The 19,177-nt window shown below is 41.7% G+C and overlaps 1 protein-coding gene across 2 annotated transcripts in view; it reads right to left on the bottom strand.

The window, feature by feature from the left end:
* The window catches only part of MAD1L1 (mitotic arrest deficient 1 like 1), a 562,567-nt gene that overhangs the window by 383,904 nt on the left and 159,486 nt on the right, over positions 1-19,177 (bottom strand). For both annotated transcript variants that reach the window (XM_084642266.1, XM_084642267.1), the window contains exon 11: positions 16,002-16,146. In XM_084642266.1, coding sequence (XP_084498392.1) covers positions 16,002-16,146 — 145 coding nt within the window. The remainder of the gene's footprint in view (positions 1-16,001; positions 16,147-19,177) is intronic.

The following is a 19,177-nucleotide window of genomic DNA, read 5'->3' as shown; positions in this document are numbered from 1 at the left end:
GGCTGATCTTGTATTGTTTGTTGGACCTCTTGCAGAAGCCCCAAGGACTGCATCCAAGAGCTCCTGCACATGGAAACTACAGAAGCCATGGTCCTAGCAGCCGAGTAGGCCACATCTGATGCAGCCTGCAGTGAAGTTCTCACTACAGATTTCTCCTCATAAACTAAAGTGGAGAATTCCTGTCTAGTGCCTTCTGGCAACATGTCCCTAAACTTTAACATGGAGTCCCAAACAATAAAATCATAATGTCCCAAAAGGGCTTGTTGGCTGGCAATTCTGAATTGCAAGCCATCAGTAGAATAATCGTTCTACCAAGAAAATCCAGGGTTTTTTAATTATCCTTTAATTTGGGGGTTGCCACCTGTTGGCCCTGCCGTTCCTGTTCATTGGCTGCTACCACCACCAGAGAACCGGGGGTGGAGAGGGGTGGGGAGGTATTGAGAAAATGAGAGTGCAGATATTCAAATCCCTGAGAGGGTATAACCGTGCCTCAGTGGGTCACAACTGAGGATGCCAAATTCAGGACAAACGGCTAAGAAATAGGGCAGATACACCCCAAGACTGGTGGCTAATCCCGCATACGATATACCAAACCAGCACAAAAATAAATTTCTGTTTCACCACACTGGCTAAAAAGAAAACAGAAGCAGTTTCCTCAGGCATTCCAGTTCTTATATCACCACCAAAAACACTGGATTCAGAGAGGAGTGGTTCTTTACAACCAGACCCATCAAATAATAGGTTCTTCTGATCCCAAAGGACCAGTCACACACCCAGGTCAATATATAAGTTATATCCTACCCAAAAATCACACTGATGCCAATCCTTTAGTATCTAAAATCTAAAGGTTTATTCATAAATAGAAAGAAAAGTGAGAATTAAAATTGGTTAAAAGAATCAAAGAGATACAGTAATTGCAAAGTTCTTGGTTCAGGCTTGCAGCAGTGATGGAATAAACTGCTGGCTTAAGTCAAGTCTCTGGAATACATCCACAGCTTGCATGGGTCATTCAGTCCTTTGTTCAGAGCTTCAGTCTGTAGTAAAGTTCCTCCAGAGGTAAGAAGCAGGATTGAAGACAAAATGGAGGTGATTCCAGGGCCTTTTATAGCTTTTGTCATGTGGAGGGCATCCTATTGTTCTTACTGTGGAAAATTACAGCAACAAGATGGAGTTTAAAGTCACAATGTCAAGTCACATGTTCATGCCCAATTTCGCTCAGTCATTGCAGGAAGCCATTACCTACACTCCAGACAGCATGTCTACAGGACAGTCCACTCAGTGTAGATGGGCATCTCCCATGAGCCACTTAATTTGAATAGTCCCTCCAAGATGTACTGGCTAGCTACCTTGTGGGCGGTACTCCAGGAGCAAACATTCAAAATCCAAGTATAGAGCCAATACTAACTTCAAATACAAAAATGATACACGCCTACAGATAGCATAATCATAACCAGCAAATCAACCTTTTCATAGACACCTCACTTGACAACCGTTGTACAAGATTTGCTGCAAATATATAACAGTGGTGGCAACAATGATCTATTTGGTCATGTTTTAATCAGATAAAGTCACAGAGGGACCATAATATTTACGTTCAGCCCTTTCTGAGGTGGGAGGAAGGGACGAAGGGCTCTGCCTGAGAGACTTAACAGGCTCCAAAATTGCCTTATTAATAGGTAAATCCACCTGTAAAGGCCAAATATATCAATGGTGGTGTCCAAATATATCAATAAAGACTCCTTAACCTCCTCCACCTTGATCCCCAAACTTGAGGCCAACCTCTTCAACAGCTCTTTTATAAGCATCAGCAGGGATGGGATGGGAAACAAAGGAGCCAATCTCCAATTCCGAGGACAAAGAATCACCCTCTGCTGACCAAGGAGAGGCTGCTCCTGATGGTGCCAGAGACTGGTGCCACGTCAGTGAAGAGCAGCCAACATTGTGGGCTTTTCCTTTCACGGTACCATAGGTGTGAATTCTGAGACAATGCAGATTGTCACGGTACCGTGTGCTGCACCAACGATATCAGTGCCCCTCTGTCTGCTGGTACCAAAAGCACGATATCCTGCACTGAGAGCGACACCAGTACTGATAGGCTCAGCAGATTTTTCGCTGCCACAAACGCCTTTGGCATGGTCAGTACCAAGATAGTCTCAGATTGCTGAAGTACTGCAGACGTAGAAGTTGCCCCTTTGGGCCCCACACTCCGTGGTACCTATCTGGGTGCTGGAGTCAACAATGCTGGATTCTGCACTATCAGTGTAGAGGAGTGCTTAGGTTTCAGCTGCTTTCTACTCTTATCCCCATGCTGAGAAGATTTTGGTGCCAGCAAACTTTCTCTCTCAATGATCTGTTCAGAGGCCTTATATTTCTTCTTAAGCACTGGGGAGAGCAAGCAGTGCTGGGTCTTATGAACAGAGGCAGCACTCCTGATCCATGCTGAAACACTTGGTGCTGAGTCAGAATGACTAGGCTTTGACAGAGGTCTCAGGGTCACCTCCATGAGCAAAAACTTTAGCCTGGCTTTTCTGTCTTTCTTTGTCCTTGGCTTAAAGTCTTTGCAAATCTGGCAACGATACTGAAAATGAGCTTCCCCTAAACACTTCAAGCAACTTGAGTGTGGGTTGCTCACCGGCAACAGCCGAGCACAAGAAATGCAGGCTTGGGTTTGAAGGTTTTGAGGCTATGGGCTGGCTTTGGAGTTTGACCCTGGGAGCCAAGGATTTGCTCTTTGACCAGGTTACTTGGGGTCCGAGGGCTGCCTTGGTCACCACGCTTGGGATTGGAAAAGAATCTAACCCTATCTACACTATTAATTAAATACTTACCAGCTAGAAAACTATTTACAATACATTTACAATGAGCACCCTGAGACCACTTGCTAAGGCAAGGTAAGCCACACAATTCCAACAGCCATCATGAGGCGGTAAGAATGGTGTGTGGGGTGAGTGCATACCAAGAGTGGAATGCACATGTGCAATCACTCCAAGATGAATCATTTTCATTCTAAAATATTAATCAAATATTCACAACAGTCGAAGAGAGGTGCTGCAAACAGGCACTGAACAAGAAAGTTACTATTGAACAATACTATGTGGAGAGCAATTCTAACACCCTTAAAGTTCAACAGTGAACACTTGGACATTGTTTGAAAGAAAGATACTCTAACTGGCTGATGGAGTGTGAGGTGTAACTTTACTAAAGCCTCCTATCACACATGAAATAAGACAATTGTGCAATTGCTTGATTGTCTCTCTCTCCACTTGTTTTTTTAAAAGAAAAAGAGTAAACTCTGCTAACCCAATTTTACATCTGAGGATTTAAAAGTGCAGAAGTCAAGAAATTCAAAGTTGTAGCCTTCACAGCAAAGGTAACTCTCTAAAAATGGCACACAGATACTAACACCTTCATACTTATGCTAGAACTGTGTAAACCTCTCATACAGCTGATCCCCTCTCGTAGACACAATGGCCATTGTGACATTCTATATCTTGGGGGAGAGTCTTGTCACCCTCATATTCCTTATTTATATATAATTATGATCTTGCATATAAAGCAGGCAGTGTGAAGTATCAGGGGAAAGGTTACAAGCTGCTCAAAGTCATTGTTCTATCTAAATATGTATATAATTAATGCATATGAAGTTATGAGAGTGTGTTGTATGCTTGTCACTAAAATATGCTGTGGGTTTGAGAAGTGCTCAGATATTCACTCCCCAGACATAACAGCAAGAAAAGTAACCAGCGCCATGGTGGGTTTCAAAGAATCATCAATAGCCACTGTCCAGCAAGGGAGCTACAATTCAATGACTCACCAGCATAAGGCCACACCAAGGGAATTGCTCAACTTTGCATGGGGCTCAGCAATGCCCACCAGACATACCTGAACTTGTGTACTCCAAGCACATGGGACTGAGCCGATAAAACAGAACACAGGGGCCCCACACTTGGCCTTTCTCCTGTCCTCACCTATGCTGCAAGCAACAAACACAATGAGAAGACTGAAGACTCCAACAGAGGAGACTGGCCCAGGTTTAAGGGACAAACCTGTATATTAAGGACTGCAATATCCAGTGGGGTGAGAAAAACTGCTTAATCTAGACGTTGCCCAGTCTAATAGAATTGAGAGTTTAGACTGCACACTTTTATTTTATTTTGGTAACTAACTCTGATTTTTTACCTATCACTTATAATCACTTAAAATCTATCTTTTGTAGTCAGTAAATTTTTTTAACCATTTATCTTTACCAATGGGTTTGTCTGGTGAATCTGCTCAGGTTTCCAAAGGTTGGTGTATATCCACTTTCCATTGGTGAAGTGGTGAACCAGTTAATAAATTTGCACTGCTCATCTTGAGTAGTGTAAAACGATATATTCCTGGGGAGCTGGGGGGATTTGGCTGGTGCCTTACTCTGTGTGATTCATGAGTGGCTCTGGGAGCATTCATGCAATCTAGCTTGGTGTAGGGTGCCACATGCGGTTGTGCTGAGTGATAACAGCACCTGGAGGGGTTTGCTGCTTGTCACTAGCAAAGCATTAAGAGAGAGAGACAGCCCAGGCTGGAGAGTCAAGGGGGCACAGCAGTCCCACAGTCCAAGGCTGCACGCCGGGGATCCCATCACAACCATGCTTTAAATACTTTTGGATCCTACCCAAAAATCATTCCTTTCCCACAATCACCCTTAGATGCTGCCCAAGCCTCTCCCCACCCACTTCAATCAGCTACTATAATTACCAACTCACCCTCAGCCTTCATCTTGCTCACCAGATGTCTCTTCTGTCTGCACTACTTCCCTCAACTGCAGCTCCTCCTCCCTACTTCCAAGCAGGCTTCTCTTCTATCCTCACTCACCACCTTTCATAATTCAAGGCTTGGGGGCTTAAGGCATAAACTGCACAGAACATGCAGTAAGGAAGCAGAGGAGATGCATAAAAAGGTTGGTTGCTGAGAGAACCGTAACTTTGAATTGCCTAACTTTGGTGTGTTTAAATTCTCAGCCATATCTTTGGATTAACCTAGTTTTCTTTTATTGAATATAAAATATTTTAGCTTTTGAGGCCACAAAGACCTTTATTGAGGCGAAATGTGGAGACTGAAGGTTAAATAAATTCCTCTTTTATGAGTGTATTCCTAATTTTCATAATCTAACCTCTTAGAATATATTAATGTTCCTTTGCTAGGGAAAAAACAGAACCTAGTCATCATTCAGGGAGAAGGAATCTTACTTCTAAACCCCGGAGAACAGATCCCATGGTTTGTAGCACATTTAAAAGGCTCTAAACACCTTTGCTGTAATTAAAAATATTGTCAGATACACCACCAATACGAGAAACGGGACACGCCTGTGTTTAAAAAACAGAATAGAGACAGTAATTTAGCATTTCTCTGCACAGAAATCATCTCTGATATTTGCTATAAGTACTTTTGCACACTTTGATGCAAATCCAGAACCCAGCGCAATCTGCTGGAGCTAAGCATTGGGCAGATGCACAGAGGCCAAGAGGAAGAACCCTCTTCCCAGAGCAATGGCTGGAGTCACCTCTATGGGCCCTTTCATGGCTCCCCGCTTACAGAGAAAGTCAGGGAAGATCTGTGTAGCAGTAAATCCCCTGACTCTGGTCCCTTCCTGCATAGGAGATACCACCTGGATGCTTTCTCCAAATCCTGTCCTCCACTGTGCTGCAGAATCACAGCAGTACCTAGATCAGGAAACCTCCAAGGTCAGAGTCAGAGCAGGATTTACCCTCTAGCTGTGAAAAATTAGGCCAATAAAATGAATCAGTTCTGTGAGATATTACCAAGACAAGTCTGAGCAGTATTACTATAGAGCAACAAACTTAAAGAGCAGCAATACAAGGACAGCCCAAGCTTTCAAACTGCTCTAGTGGTTATATGCACTTATATGCTGGTAGAGCCCTGCAAATACACGGACAACTGCTTTATATCTGCAGATATCCGCATCCGCGGATGATTTTTGCAGATCGTGGGTGAATGCAGATGCAAATTTTATATCTGAAGCCCTGCAGATCTGTGCCTATCTGCTTTATATCAGCGGGTCATTTTTGCAGATCGGATGCAGATACAAATTTTGTATCTGCGCAGCGCTCTGCATGTTGGTCCCAGGATATTAGAGAGAGAAGGTGGGTGAGGTAATCTTTTATTGGCCCAACTTCTGTTGATGAGAGACATAAGTTTTCGAACTTACACAGAACTCTGTGTAAGTGCAAAAGCTGGTCTCCCTCACCAACAGGGATTGGTCCAATAAAATATATAACCTCCCCCACCTTGTCTCTCTAATAGTTATAGTAAGTGAAGCAGAGGTAGAAGGAATCATTTCTGGTCTGGAGACCACTTCTGGCCCTAGAACTGCATGAAGATGCAGATGTGAACCAGAATGCCAATCCAATAAATCAGCAAGTAAGGGAGCCTTGAAGCCTTCAAGAGTAATTCTGTGGCAGACTATGGCAGACTAACAAGAGCCTAACAACTACATCCCACTGTCACTTCCTTAGCTGTAAAGTAGAGGAACTAAATGAAATCAGAGCCAGGGACACACACCATGGAATCAGGCAAATAGATTAGGCTTACAAAGGAAAAATGAGGAGAAAGGATGACAAAGGACAAAGGAGAAAAGCATGTCTGTATCAGGGAATATTGATTTCTCTTCCCCACTCAAAGCTCTTCAGGTCTCCAACTAGGTATCCATTACAATATTTTCTTTTTAATTTGAAGATGCCTCCTCCTTCCAATTATACTTGTTCTCGCATACTGCCCCTAAATTACTGCAAACAGCTTCCTCCCAGAACACATCCCTTTCATCTCTTCTGTTCATTCTCTAAAATAAAGAGATTCTGCGGATGTATTGGTGAATGATATTAGTGGCTCTCTTGAAACAGCCTTTTTCAAATAGTAAAATGGTTTGTGTTCACCCAATTCTGGAAGCAATTTCCATTAGCTTAATATAGTCATGATATTTTATCAAGGCAATTATACTCTTAGCTATCAGTAACAATTAAACTCTTAGACTGGAGTTGCTTAATAAAGGTCTCAAAATACAAATCACACATTCAAAATACAGCATATTTAAATGTCAAGTATGCAAATAAGAACTTGCAATGAATATAACGAAGCACAAAGTATAAATCAGCATAATTTATTCTGGCACTAGATAAAACTATTCTAAGATTACATGGAAAGTATTGTGTAATTCTGATCACCGCATTATAAGACCACTGGTGGACAGATTGTAATGGGGCATTGAGAAGTAACCAAAATGACTCCAGGGACTGTTGAGTTTTGTTTGTGAGGGAAACAGGAGTGCAGAAAGATCTGCCTTACTTGGTTTCTAAAGCTTTATTTAATAAAAACATTCCATACGCCATTGAGAAGAGTGGTATATATGATACTAAAAGAGCCAAGATTACACTGATGCAAATCAAGAATATAAAACTTTTCTTTCTACAGCATTCTCCATGCACACTACATCCCCAAATGCTTTACCCTTGAGCTCTATTACATATTTATCAAGCTAAACAAAACAGAGTCTGACAGAAATTCAGAGGTACATGCACGAAAGACAATATCAAAACCTGAAATCTGAAGAGTGATCTGGATTGGAATCAACAACATAGATAAAGAAAAGCTGTTCCAAATGGCAGGAGCTTCAGAGGATAAGCTTGCACTAAGCATGGCAAAATAGTTGGGAGAGATGAATAGGCGAGTCCCACACATGAAAAGGGAGAAAAGAGAGGAAGAGAAATGACAGGCCCAGTTTCTGTGAGCCCTCACAGCAGAAAGTCCTTAGGGAGAAGAGGCACCCACAACCCCATTCTACTTGCTGGCCAGTTGGCAGAACTGGTGGACCAAGGAAGAGAACATCTTCCAGGAAATAGTGCACAGGACTAGGAGACAGGAGTCATGGGTTCTATTCTCAACTGCACCAGTGCCATGCTGCATGACCTTTCGTAAGTCACATCCCCCCATGCCTCAGTTTCCCCATCTGTGAAATAAGGATAATAATGTGTACCTTCCTTTGCACAAAGAAAAGGAGTACTTGTGGCACCTTAGAGACTAACCAATTTATTAGAGCATAAGCTTTCGTGAGCTACAGCTAAGTGAGCTGTAGCTCACGAAAGCTTATGCTCTAATAAATTGGTTAGTCTCTAAGGTGCCACAAGTACTCCTTTTCTTTTTGCGAATACAGACTAACACGGCTGTTACTCTGAAACCTTCCTTTGCACAGTATTTTCAGATTCAATGAGGAGTACAGACTATGTATTAAAGAAGAGGTGGGGCCAATCTCATTCAGTACCTTTCCTAAGGAGCCTCGGTTGGAAACTAATGCCACCTCTCCTGGCAAATCCTCCTGGACAGGGTAGTGTCATCCCATGAGTGAAGACCTCCGAATGCAGCTGCCACCCAAACACAGAAGGCGTAACCCTTGCCCCTGGCCAGAGAAAAATAAAAGCATGGGGCAAGGGTTTCAGTGGAGGAAGAGTTGCGACTCAATAGAACACAAGCCAGTGTTCAAGATGATCCATAAAGGGTCATAAACTGAATCAGAGGTAGAAACCAGCTGAGAAACAATTACTACTTATTTCATTAAGGACCAACGGGGAGTTGGCACTATTCAAAACACAGAAGAGTAGGCATGACCCCTGCCTCAAGGAGCTTACAATCTAAACAGAACTGCAACACAAAACACACTGGGAGACCCAGAGGAAAGTCTGTTGCAGAGTTTTTGTTTAACCAACCCATCCGTTATATTGAAAACAATCAAGCTGGCAGAGTTAAATATGTTCACAGCCCAGATAAAATTATTGATCAGTATAAAAGGAGTTAACTCACTGAACTCCGAAGAACCTTTTTGACTCCTTAGGACCAGCCGCAAGAAAAGATCATTCACTATCCCAAGGAAGAGCTAGACACAGAGTCCAATGTGGCAAAGAAACCAACAGTATTATTCTGAATCCTATGCAGCTACAAAACAAATCAGGTGGTAAATCAAGTCAGGAATTCTGAATATGCCATGCTTAAGAACAGTTTAATCACACAGCTCAATTTCTGATGGATCTCTGCAGTTCTAGGCTCTGAGACTCACTCATATAGTTAATATTGACTTTTGAGAAGATGCCTTCTAGGGACAATCTGTGTAAATAATCAGCCAGTGTCTTAGTTAATCAATACTTACTTAATCCTGAACTCAAACCACCACCACAAAAATTATGTCTCACTAAAAGTAGATTTATAAACAGAACACATGATCTGGTTGAACACACTGAAAGGAGAATGAACAAGGAGTACTTGTGGCACCTTAGAGACTAAGAAATTTATTTGAGCATAAGCTTTCGTGAGCTACAGCTCACTTCATCAGATGCATGCAGTGGAAAATACAGTAGGAAGATAGATATAGATACACACACAAACACACACAGAGAACATGAAAAAATGGGGGGTTGCCATGCCAACTCTTAACGAGACCAATCGATTAAGGTGGGCAATTATCAGCAGGAGAAAAAAAAAGTTTTGTCGTGATAATCAGGATGGCCCATTTCAAACAGTTGACAAAAAGATGTGAGTAACAGTAGGGGGAAAATTAGCATGGGGAAATAGCTTTTAGTTAGTGTAATGACTCATCCACTCTCAGTCTTTATTCAAGCCTAATTTAATGGTGTCCAATCTGCAGATTAATTCCAGTTTTGCAGTTTCTCGTTGGAGTCTGGTTTTTAAGTTTTTTTGTTGGAGGATTATGACTTTTAAGTCTGAGATTGAGTGACCAGGGAGGTTGAAGTGTTCTCCGACTGGTTTTTGAATGTTATAATTCTTGACATCTGATTTGTGTCCATTTATTCTTTTGCATAGAGACCGTCCGATTTGGCTAATGTACATGGCAGAGGGGCATTGCTGGCACATGATGGCATATATCACATTGGTAGATGCGCAGGTGAACAGGCCTCTTATGGTGAGGCTGATGTGATTAGGTCCTATGATGGTGTCCCTTGAATAGATATGTGGACAGAGTTGGCAACAGGCTTTGTTGCAAGGATAGGTTCTTGGATTAGTGTTTTTGTTGTGTGGTGTGTGGTTGCTGGTGAGTATTTGCTTCAGGTTGGGGGGCTGTCTGTAAGCGAGGACTGGCCTGTCTCCCAAGATCTGTGAGAGTGAGGGATCGTCCTTCAGGATAGGTTGTAGATCTTTGATGATGCGCCACTAGCCATCACCTCCAGCCCCCAACTAAAACCTCTCCAGTGCATCATCAAAGATCTACAACCTATCCTGAAGGACGATCCCTCACTCTTCCTACTGTATTTTCCACTGCATGCATCTGATGAAGTGGGATTTAGTCCATGAAAGCTTATGCTCAAATAAATTTGTTAGTCTCTAAGATGCCACAAGTACTCCTCCTTCTTTCTGCTGATATAGACTAACACAGCTAACACTCTGAAACCTGAAAGGACAATTGAAATTTACGGCCTTTCCAGCTGAGAATAGAGTACCCAAAGGTAAACAATCTACAAACAGGAAGGAGACACTATAAACAAACAGAACAACATTCAGGAAAATAAGACTAATTCACTTATGGTGTAAATTCATTAGATGAGAGCAATGAATAAGACCAGGGCAGTGGAAGTTCAAGTCAAAGTCTACTGTCCAGGGATTGATCTAGACTTGCTTGCACGGGCTTGACATATTTTTATCTGGTAGCCGATTCTTGGGATCCAGATTTTGAGCTCTCCTTTTTTTACATTACCAGATTCTCTGCTGTGCCATATTTCAATTCACCACAGCAAGTGGGGGTCAGGTGCCATCAGGGAATCCCTAGTTTTCAGAATCTGTGCTGGTCTCAGTCTTGGTACAGATTACAAGAGCCCGGGGCAAGCTCTGACCTGTGGCAGCTGGCAATGGCCCAAAGAACCAGCATTGACTAGCTGTGAATATTCAGAGTACACTGCATTCTGGCCATACGCTCAGCACAACCTTCCAGGCCCTGTCGCAATCCCTATGCCAGTGGTTGTTCAAGTGATGCCCTGCACCAGCTGAGAACTCCCCAATATCAAGGGAATTCTCAGATGGCTATATGCAGCTGCTTTCTAGCTCCTTTGTGCTGCCACAGCGAGGCCAGGAGACAAATGCACCAAAGAACTGCCCTGCTTCTTTAGTCCTAACTTTAAAGGGAGCCAAATGTAAAATGATGCCCTAATGTCTGTCCATATCTGTATACAGAAGAAATAATAGTTCTAAGGAAGGTGTAAACTGTCCTTGTTCCCTTCAAGAGGGAGTTAACCCTGAAACTCAATGGCACATTCAATGCCAAAATAGTTAATTGCTGTTTTACTACTGATTAAAACACCAAAGAAAGGTGAGGTAGGATCACACCATGAGCGCCACCCAAACTACTATGAGTGGCATCCCAGTTTGACCACCCCAACTGAGCAGACTCTGGGAAGCGTGGGAGTATACCACCCCTTCTACTTTCCAACTTGACTCCTGCTTCAATTTGTCCTTGAACCTCCACTAATGTCAAAAGCTGTCCTCACATCACACAATAAACAAGCATCTCAGGGCTTTGCTTTTATCAAACCCTGACTCAGTCAGCAGCTTATATTCAGACCAGGGATCTCAAAAAGGGACAACTGTGAGAGAACTAGATGCCATTAAAAAAAAATCTAGGAGACTCAACTCCAGCTATGGCAGCTTTGCCTTTTATTTCCTACAAAGAAAGCAAAGACCATAAGCTCTGTGCAAAACTCTGAAAAGCAGAAAGAAATACACCCAAACTTAAGGATAACACACAAGTCAAACAAAAAGCTACCTTAGTAAATATGGCATTCAAAGCCAATTTGGCATCAAATCAAACAGGGGAGGGAGAGACAAGAGCGGCAGGCTGTGTCACACAGAATTTCTGGGAAATCTCACTGCTACCGTTAGTGGAGCTGCCCCAGAGTTAGAGCCATTGTGAGAGATTTCTCTAAAATTCTGAGCATAAACAAAGCCACACAGAGAAACTTCACCACCACAATAGACGCAGGATTAAGCCAAGGGGAACTGTGGCAGACAGAAAATGAATGAATATACCCCTTCAAACAATTTCTTGTCTAGCAAGGATAGTGGCTTTCGGGGACGCCTTTAAACCAACAGTGATATCTGAAAAATCCTTGGGCGACCAAATCTAGCCTTCATACTTAATTTAAAACACGCATGTAAAAAACTGTAATGGAACTCAAGTCCAGGACACTGCCTCCAGGCACACAGTATAGACGGACCAGCACGTCTTAATTGATTGTTTGTCTGCACCAAGAGCCAAGGATCACATGCTAGAACCTACTCCGCTGGTAGAGACAGAAATGAGAGGGCCAGACTGATGGTTTAGCCCCAGCAATCTGAGTGCTGCTGTACCAAAGAGCCAAGACTATGAAAATGTCATGTACTGAGAGCTGGCAGAGAATTACGCTAATCTTGATTACTGATTAAGTCACAGTGAAGCATCTATAGTGCATGGGAAAGAACAAGGAACCAGTGGGCAAATGAGGCGGGAAGACCCAGAGCAAAGGGAGGACATGATAGAGACTGAAATAGGGAGATCAGAGCAGCCAAGTGAGGCTGAGATACTGTGGCAGGTGGGGAATGAAAGAGTGAAGCCTAGTGAAGCGGGGACTCTAGAATGGTCAAAAAAATGACTGAGACTAAAGGAAGAGGTCAGGAATGGCTGAGGAGGGGTCAGAGCAGCAAAGCAAGTTGCCCCTAGAGCAGTGTCAAGGAGCAGGAGTGGATACCTTTATTACATTAATATTAAACACTACTGCAATGGAAGGGAAGAACTAGCTTCTCCTTTTTGTTTGATTTTAAATAAGTGATAAACACAGAATTATCACACACCAGGTCTGCCTTGATCCACAAAGAAAGGAAGATACAGTCATTGCATAGCATTTTTACTATCAAACCAGCTGGGTCTCCTTATTTGCTAGGATAGGGTAACTGATTCTTTGCCTATTCAAAGGAGCAGGCGGTGACAGCCACAACATACGCACACTACCAGGGAGCAGTAAGGACCATGTCACATACAACATTGCTTCTCCCAAAATGTGATTTTTATAGTCCTGTTTAACAAATCACACTAGATTCACCAGCGAGCTGGATAAGTGAACTCCCCTTCCTTCCCTCCTCCTCTCTATTCACAATGACATAGACAGCAGTACAGCCTACTACTGATGCCACTAATTAGATGATTAAATACCACTCTAGGTGATATGCTTTCACTGTGAAATTATTATTTTTAAAGGCGATCTATTTGCTTAATCTCCTTTTAAACCACAAGATCATAATTTCTTTTTAATTAAATTAAAATTCCTTTTCCTAATTTTGCATGAGCAGAGCAACCATTAAAAGAAACAGCACTGAAGAAACAATGCCTAAATTTCTGCCCTAACTCTCACTGTATGCGTGGTTCTATACAAAGGATCCCATATAATCCTGGACAAAACAGATTTTTTGAGGACAAAGATATCCTTTTTGCCTTTGAAGTAGCTTGGATGAAATATTATATAGCCCACTGAAAGCTTCCACTTTCAAAAAGTAAGTTTATTTGGTATGAATTCAGGACATTTCCAGTGATTTCTCCTTTTCTGAGAGAAATCAAACCACAGAGAAGAACAAATCAAAAGGGTTCCATGTCTTCAATACAGAAATTAGGATATGGACCACCACATGGTATGTTGAAGGGAACGGACTGTGATCTTTCAATCCAGAACTTTAAAAAGGAATCTGTATCCTATTGTTACACCACAAAACATAAGAGTGGAAATAAGCTAACAAAAGACATATTTTGGTAGTTTACTGGGCAACTGTTTTTATAACCGCTTGCTCAGGTCTGACACTATACTCAAGAACCTCGAACAGCTAAGGAGATTACAATAGAATCTCAGAATTACGAACCCCAGAGTTACGAACTGACCAGTCAACCACACATCTCATTTAGAATCAGAAGTATGTAATCAGGCAGCAGAGACCAAAAAAAAAAAAAAAAGTAAATACAGTACCTTACAGTACTGTGTTAAAAAGACTACTAAAAATAAAAGGAAAGTTTTAAAAAAGATTTGACTAGGTAAGGAAATTGTTTCTGTCCTTGTTTCACTTAAATTAAGATGGTTACAGGCAGCATTTTTCTTCTGCACAGTAAAGTTTCAAAGCTGTATTAAGTCAATGTTCAGTTGTAAACTTTTGAAAGAACAACCATAACGTTTTGGTCAGAGTTACGAACATTTCAGGGTTACAAAACCTCCATTCCTGAGGTGTTCGTAACACTAAGGTTCTATTGTGTGTATATATAGTGTATGTGGGGGGGAGGGGAAGGGAGGGGTGAGAGTGAGTGTGTGTGTGTGTGTGTGTGTGTGTGTGTGTGTACACATACCTAAAGGCTGACAAAGTCTTATCAAGTGCTGTATTCTTTTTCAGAATACCTGGAATTACCCAACTATGTCTGCAACCACAGATATCCCATTACAGACCATACCAAAACCAGAAGTGTATAGGGCTGGGAAAATCCTGTCTATGCTGCTTGTCATTTCAGTGAGCCAAGGGGAGAAATGGTTTCCTCTCATAGTTGCCAGCCACTCAGAATGCAATGCCTGCCGCAATGTGTCAAGAAAAGCGACAGCAATTCTGTCTCTTTCTCACTTACTGGACTCTCCATGGTATCAAATACTGCAGCCAGAAAGAGATTTAACTAATACCCCCTTGTGAAACAGCTGCTTCACGCTCCAGAAAACCCTACTTAGTACACCATACATCACAGCCTCATTGGCTCAGCTCTGACACGGAATTACAGAACTGAGCACAGAACAATGAAAGCAAATCAAGATCCTGTAGTCAACATTCAAATTTCAAGCCTGAAGCAGCAGCAACACATCTCCTTTCTTTTTCCTTTTCTTTTTTTTTGGGGGGGGGGGTGGGCCACATTCCTATAGCATGCTGGAAAGAATTACTCTGCCCAATTTCAACCTTCAAATCCCAATAATGCATCTATTTAGTAAAGCTGCATCACCACCACCCTCACTATATCTTGTGCATAAGCTCTCATTGAGCTGAGCTACCACATAATCTTATTACCTTCATCTCTCCTTCCTACTGTCTTGCTTCTCCCAGCTATTGGCACATCTAGTTTAGAGCCTAATCCAGTAAACGTACATGTGTGTAAGTTTGCTTATGTGACCAGCCCTATTGACTTCAATGAGATTGCTAAAATAAGTGAAGTTACGCATGGGTGTCTTTGGAAGGTGCAACTCACACCTTTGTGGCTAGAGAGAAGTAATAAATAATCATAATTTGTCTTTAGGCAACAGTACCATCAAATTTAATACAAAACAATCAGGGTTCTACAGGTTTTTAAAACATTCTATAGAAGTTAACCAAAAACTAAAGTCCTGCTACCCAACTTCATAGATTGGTTCAAAATATCTGTAAAAAGGATTCTAAACGAATTTCGGTAAAACTCTATTAGTTTAACTCCTACCATTAAATCTGAAGGGACTTTTACATACGGGAGATGTGACCATCTCATCGTTCCCTAAGTTCTATTTCTCCACAGGACCACGCACACAGTATAGCACCTATCTTCTAGTTGGGGAAGTGAGCGAGGCAGCTATCAAGGCCATTTTAAACTCCATTCAGTGGCTCAGACACAGAAATACACCAATGGTAACATAACTTAACTCTCTTTCCTAACACAGATGCCAAGGACGACATTAAGTGGTGCGTCAACTACGTAACAGCAGCCTACACAAGCACCACACACCAGCAGGCCAGCACAGACACCCGTGCATTTACTCTGAGCAGACCCAAAGACAAGACTTAAGTCATTGTTACAGCATCCACTACACTGAGACCAAGTAGCACTGAACCATCAACTACGAAGCAGACATGACAAGAAATAAGAGGACTGCAGGAACAGTATCTACGGGTGGGGAGAAGGGTTTGCATTCCTAAATTCGGTCTAGATGCCATACCTTGGTAAGCAGTAGCACTCGTTTCTGCAAGCGCCTGACGAGACCTTCATGCTGCTCACGCTTTTTCTTCTCATCCAGTAGCTGGCTCTGGATCCGTAATACCTCTTCCTGTAGCTGCTGCCGAGCCTTCTCTAATATCCGGGCACTAAAGACAGAAGATACCTGTCAGATCTTAATATTACCTCATACCCATGTAGGTCAGAAAAACTTAGCAGAAGTACAAATAGCAATGGAACGTATTATCAGCATTTTTTTCAAAGAGATATTAGAAATGTCCAATGGCCAAGCTTATTGCTTAGCCCCAAAACAATTACATTGCTTTACATGGGTAAATACTTACTCTTCAGCATCAGTATAATAACGGATCTTAGCCCTTTTAAATATTAACTAGCTAGAGAAGTGATTGCCATTAAACCTAATCTGCATTCAAGCATAGCTAATATTTGGTTAGTAATTGTGGAAACTATCCATACTGTGTTCTTGCCAGCAGCCTAGGCTGGCACATAGTTTGTGTCCTGTGACTGGGTAACAGCACTTATTTTGCAACACGGACAGAACTCCCAGACATGCCTGTGTAGCCGATTTCCCCTTCCTCTCAGCTCTCTGTGCAGCAAGACATCCCAAACAGCATTGACCCACATGCTCTTGGGGCTGCTCTGTGCACGTATCCTCTGGGCACTCTATTCCTTGCTGAGGCACTGGATAGCTGTCTATATTTACCCATAATGCATTAGTACAAGCAGTTAGGCATTATAGTAGATGTTGGCAACAAACCTGATTGATTCATGAAAAAAAGTTGCAGGAATAACTCAGCTTTATTCAAATGCAGGCAGAAGAGAGTTTCACAACCAGAGTACAAAAACAGTGTGAACAAGCCCTGAAAATGAAAATTACTGTGTACCAAACACAAAACTTCAAGCAGAGTAAAAGCACCAATACCACGTGTTCTTTATCATTATAAATCAAAAGAAAACAAATGAAATATCCTTCAACAAATAAAATATCACCATTATTCAGGCACTGTTTAGATATGGCAGGAAAAGTGGCACTCCTACATCCTGATTGCCAGAACAATTTATGCTCTTTGGGAATTTTACTGGGAAATTGCCATAAATCCCCAATCAGCGATTTCCCGACCTCTGATCCTTCCCTCTAACAACAAATATGCATTTTAAAACTCTAGATGAATTAAAAGGCTATTTAAAGTTCCAGTTCAATTTGGAACCATTCACAGACCAATTTGATAATCCAGCAGCGTGAAACAGATTCTTCATTTGTGTGTTCAGGTGGGAAGTTCATTAAGAGGGCTTTAAATCTGCATTTGAAAATGACTAATTTAATTACCAGAGTCCCACTATTTCCCTGGTTCTATTTTAATTAATTAGTTACACAAAAAGAAATCGGTGCTCAACAGCTTCCAAGTTGATGGGACATAGAGTGGTGTCTGCCTCTCACTAACGGGCTGATTCCCTCTTCATCACAAGCTCAGTGCAAATGTCCCAAGTTCTATGGGATTCTAATAGAAATATCAGTATTTTTCCTAGTCAGCGAGGATTCCAGAGGGTAAACAGAGAATTTTTGTTGTGTTCATTTTTTGGATAAATCTACCATTACATGATAGCCCTCTGCGAATGTACAGAAATCTATCTCCATCAAAAAGATATTCCTCAGCTGTCAACATTAGAAAGCCCCATTCCAGTCCTCTAATACTGTGAAACACGAGCAAGAATCCTGTGGGAAAACAGAGTCCCAGTAAGATGTCACAAGGAGATATGTAAACCCAGATAGAACACATCAGGCTGTTAACCTATGATGAATATCACGTTAACAAAACTATTGTAACCCTCTGGAGACTAAATACACACAAACATTTATTGTCAATCTGGAAAGTTCTACTGTTAAATACCACTTTCACACAAAAAAACCCCCAACCCTTAAATAATAAAATCCTCCCAAGCACATTTCAAATTACATATGATCCGGGGTGAATAACCATGCAAGATCCACCCACTGTCTGACAGGATATAGAAATCCTCTCCTCCATGCTAAATTTACTGGTTAGGTTTAATCTACTGTTCCAGATCTGAGCCCGATGAAGGGTTTGGGTTTTTTTAAATTAAACTGTATGTATATCCCTCAAGGTTTTGATCTCCTTTTATAAATCTTAAGTGCATTGACCGATTGTCATATTTTTTCACTTGATGCTCAGAATGAAAACACATTCCTACCTAGTTTCCTTGTTCGCATTAATAAAAAGTATTTGCAATCCATATACCAGTAGCACTTTAGGGAGAGCACACATATCTAGCTAGCCATGTGTGCTCTTCCTCAATTGCAGTATGGGAGACAAATGAGTAAGCGGAAGAAGAATATAGCAAAGTAAATGGCCACATGGGCAGATTGTCCATTTCTTCTGCATTCGATAGTGTTAAGAGGGAAATTGAGGTAGGTCTGTTTAGGCTTTCGGTCTCAGGTCAATTGTGCTGGTCAGTTAAAATTTAAGTCCTGGGAAGCTGATTGTCCAAGGGAAAGTAAGTAATGCAATTTCATTCCTCTGGACTGAGTTTTAGTATTCACAGGCTACAACACAATAGGAAATGCAATATTTAAAGTCCTCAGAAGTCTTCCAACACACCGCAATCTGGACTTGCCTAAGCAAAGATTGAGTCATTAAGAACAGACTGGTAATTCTACCAACCAGTACAGCAGTCATAACAGGAACAGATGTCCTCTATAAACCAGGTTGACAATATCAAACTTACCCTCCCCAGGGACACAAATAGGAGTCAAAACCAGGTTTATGGCAACAAACTCCATTATGTCACTACCCCCAGACATTCTTCTATACTGATGACATTTCTGGCTCTTTAATGTCACTCACTTATTCAAACCAAACTAAATTTTAAAAAAATCAAAATTCCCAAAGTTCCCTAGTTCAGTTAAACTCTGAGTATGCTGGCACTTTCCAAAACCTTTGCAAGTTCAGAGTAAATCTTCTTGGCCTTCACGTGGAAAATTTGTTTCTGTTTATCAGTCCCAATGCTCCTTGCCCCAGCCACTGAATGAACTGCCTGAGAGTTCTGAACTGCTGAGAATCTCTCCTCATACTTTGCTCTTTCTTTCTACTCTTAAATATAATCTTAATGATAAAACTTCACCTTCAAGACTGTACTTAG

Source organism: Lepidochelys olivacea (assembly GCF_965140295.1).
Source record: "Lepidochelys olivacea isolate rLepOli2 genome assembly, chromosome: 10".
In the NCBI taxonomy this organism is placed as follows: Eukaryota; Metazoa; Chordata; order Testudines; family Cheloniidae; genus Lepidochelys; species Lepidochelys olivacea.
Note: the sequence above shows the minus strand (reverse complement) of the source record. Positions and strands in the feature narration are given on the sequence as shown.